This window comes from Phalangium opilio, unplaced genomic scaffold (genome assembly GCF_054372755.1).
Source record: "Phalangium opilio isolate 3A_F unplaced genomic scaffold, DU_Popi_V2 ptg000088l_1, whole genome shotgun sequence".
Lineage (NCBI taxonomy): Eukaryota > Metazoa > Arthropoda > Arachnida > Opiliones > Phalangiidae > Phalangium > Phalangium opilio.
This window is the reverse complement of record NW_028324193.1, coordinates 849,561-851,827: the sequence shown is the minus strand read 5'-3', so window position 1 is coordinate 851,827 and position 2,267 is coordinate 849,561. Positions and strand designations below refer to the sequence as shown.

The following is a 2,267-nucleotide window of genomic DNA, read 5'->3' as shown; positions in this document are numbered from 1 at the left end:
GAAGATTTATGAACCCAAATCAAAGGCCAGGATAGCGGATTTAAGATCAGAATTTATAAGTTGTCAATATGACGGTATTGAATCAATGGAAGGGTATACGGCACGGTTAACGAGTATAGCAGAGGAATTAGAGGAAGCAGGCATGACGCTAGCACCAAAAGAGATAGCTATTCAGAGGCTGCATAAATTCCCGAAGGAATATCGTCCAATGGATCAATTAGCTTATCATTGGAAGGATTCGGATTTTACCCCAGCATATGTTAAAGAATTATTAATCGCAGAATATGATAGGCATAGGCGCGAAGGTCAAGAGGAAGATAAAAATTCATCAGGCTTTACCTCCGCATATTGTGGGAGATCATTTAATAAAAATAAAACTCAATATCAAAGACACCAATCAAAGCCTCGTAAGCAAGAAAGACAAATACATAATCAACCAAATAATAGTTGTTACAAATGCGGGAAAATAGGACATTACGCTAGAGACTGTTGGGAAAATGATATACCAAAACAAGGCAGTCAGAAACAAAATTGACATACACGAGATAGGCTCAGAGCATTTTTCGCCTCAGCATTGCTAGCTATCAAAGACCAAGAGGCGTGGATTTCTGATACCGGGGCAACACATAATTTTTGCCACACGAAAGATTGGTTTATAACATATAAGGATAAGGAATCAGCGGTAGAGATAGCAGAAGGGGGTACGAAAGCTGTAGGAGTAGGAGATATAGAATTACTCATTAGGATGGAGAAGAAAGAACTATTCTGAAAGACGTTATATATGTACCAGGATATAGTCGCAATTTAATATCAGTCAGGAGATTTGACAATCAAGGATTCAAAACAATAGTTCAGAATGGATTAGTCAAGATGACACCAAGGGGAAATACTTTATGGGAGCACACCTAACCGATGAAAACTTATATATCTCTGATGCATATGTAGTGAAGGAGGAGAATCATGATATAAGAAACGATCCGAAAATGACATGTGGCATAAACGATTAGGACATCCCAGTGAAGGAAGGATTAAAGCTTTACAAAAACTATCGTCCAATAAGCCTCACGTCCACTATATGCAAAGTACTGGAAAAGTGTATCAAATTTGCTCTAACAACTCACCTGAAGCCATTTCTTTCCCCTTACCAACACGGGTTTCTACACAATAAATCTACAGTTACCAATATGCTTTCTTCACTTCACCTATGGATGGATGCCTATGAAAATAAGAAGCGCGTCGATGTCCTGTACCTTTATGTGCCCAAGGCCTTTGACACGGTCCCGCACCCCCGTCTTCTGTCCAAACTCAAGATGTATGGAGGTAACAATAACGTACTACAATGGATATCGGCGTTTTCGCAAAATCGTATGCAGATGGTTCGTGTCGATCAGACGTTAAGTGACCCGTTACCAGTCTATAGTGGCGTACCACAGGGAAGCGTTTTGGGTCCTCTTTTATTCTTGGTATACATTAACGACGTACCAGAACGGCTACAATCTGAATGTCGTTTGTTTGCTGATGATCTTAAACTATTCCGCGTCATCAATTCTAATTCCGACGTTAAAACTCTCCAGGATGATTTGAAGACTCTTGAGGCTTGGTCGTATGCAAACTCACTTTCATTCAATGATTCAAAATCGGTTGTTCAGAGTATCCAAACAAAGAAAATTCAGCCTACCTCGCCATCCCCTTATTTTCTTGTGGGCGAAACATCAGACGTGTTACCGAACACCGCGACTTGGGTACAATTATAACGGCTAACCTTGACCAACAATCCCATGTCTCTCGCACGGTGACGCGTGCTAATTGCCTCTTGGCCGTTATTAAACATAACCTTTCTGGCCAGTCCCTAACTACTTTGACCTTTATTCGACCATTACTGGAATCAGCCTCTTGCCTATGGAACCCCTATCGTGTTCGGGACATAACCCTCCTGGAGGATGTTCAAGCCCGGGCTTCAAAGATCCCGTATGTGCTGAAAGCCTTTAGGCGAGAAGACAGACTGAGGTCCCTAAACTGGCAATCTCTCAAACTCTCAAAGACCGTCGACTTTACCTAGACTTGGTTTTATTATTTTATATACTACGCTGCCCGGACCAAACGTATTTTTCCTATACGGCGTCAATTATTAAAACACGAGGGCCCATCCTTAAATTACACCTTCCCCACTCTCGATGTGATGCTGCGAAGTACTCATTTTTCCGTAGGGTAATCATTCCCTGGAATAACTTGCCTGAGGATGTTGTGTCGGCTACTTCAGTTGCAAT

The 2,267-nt window shown here is 41.5% G+C and overlaps 1 protein-coding gene across 1 annotated transcript; it reads left to right on the top strand.

Annotated features, from left to right (window-relative positions):
* The first annotated feature begins 988 nt into the window (after window positions 1-988).
* Window positions 989-2,059, top strand: LOC149647913 (uncharacterized). The gene is made up of 3 exons (XM_089849359.1): window positions 989-1,082; window positions 1,177-1,603; window positions 1,717-2,059. The coding sequence occupies exons 1-3, from the start codon at window positions 989-991 to the stop codon at window positions 2,057-2,059; spliced, it is 864 nt and encodes a 287-aa protein (XP_089705485.1).
* The last annotated feature ends 208 nt before the right edge of the window (window positions 2,060-2,267 follow it).

What these genes read in the sequence shown, in the direction of transcription:
- LOC149647913 (XM_089849359.1), top strand. Translation starts at nt 989, where the DNA reads ATGTGGCATAAACGATTAGGACATCCCAGTGAAGGAAGGATTAAAGCT. An exon ending in TCACGTCCACTATATGCAAA is followed by an intron (nt 1,083 to 1,176) that starts GTACTGGAAAAG and finishes ATAAATCTACAG; the next exon opens with TTACCAATATGCTTTCTTCA. An exon ending in AAGACTCTTGAGGCTTGGTC is followed by an intron (nt 1,604 to 1,716) that starts GTATGCAAACTC and finishes GCGAAACATCAG; the next exon opens with ACGTGTTACCGAACACCGCG.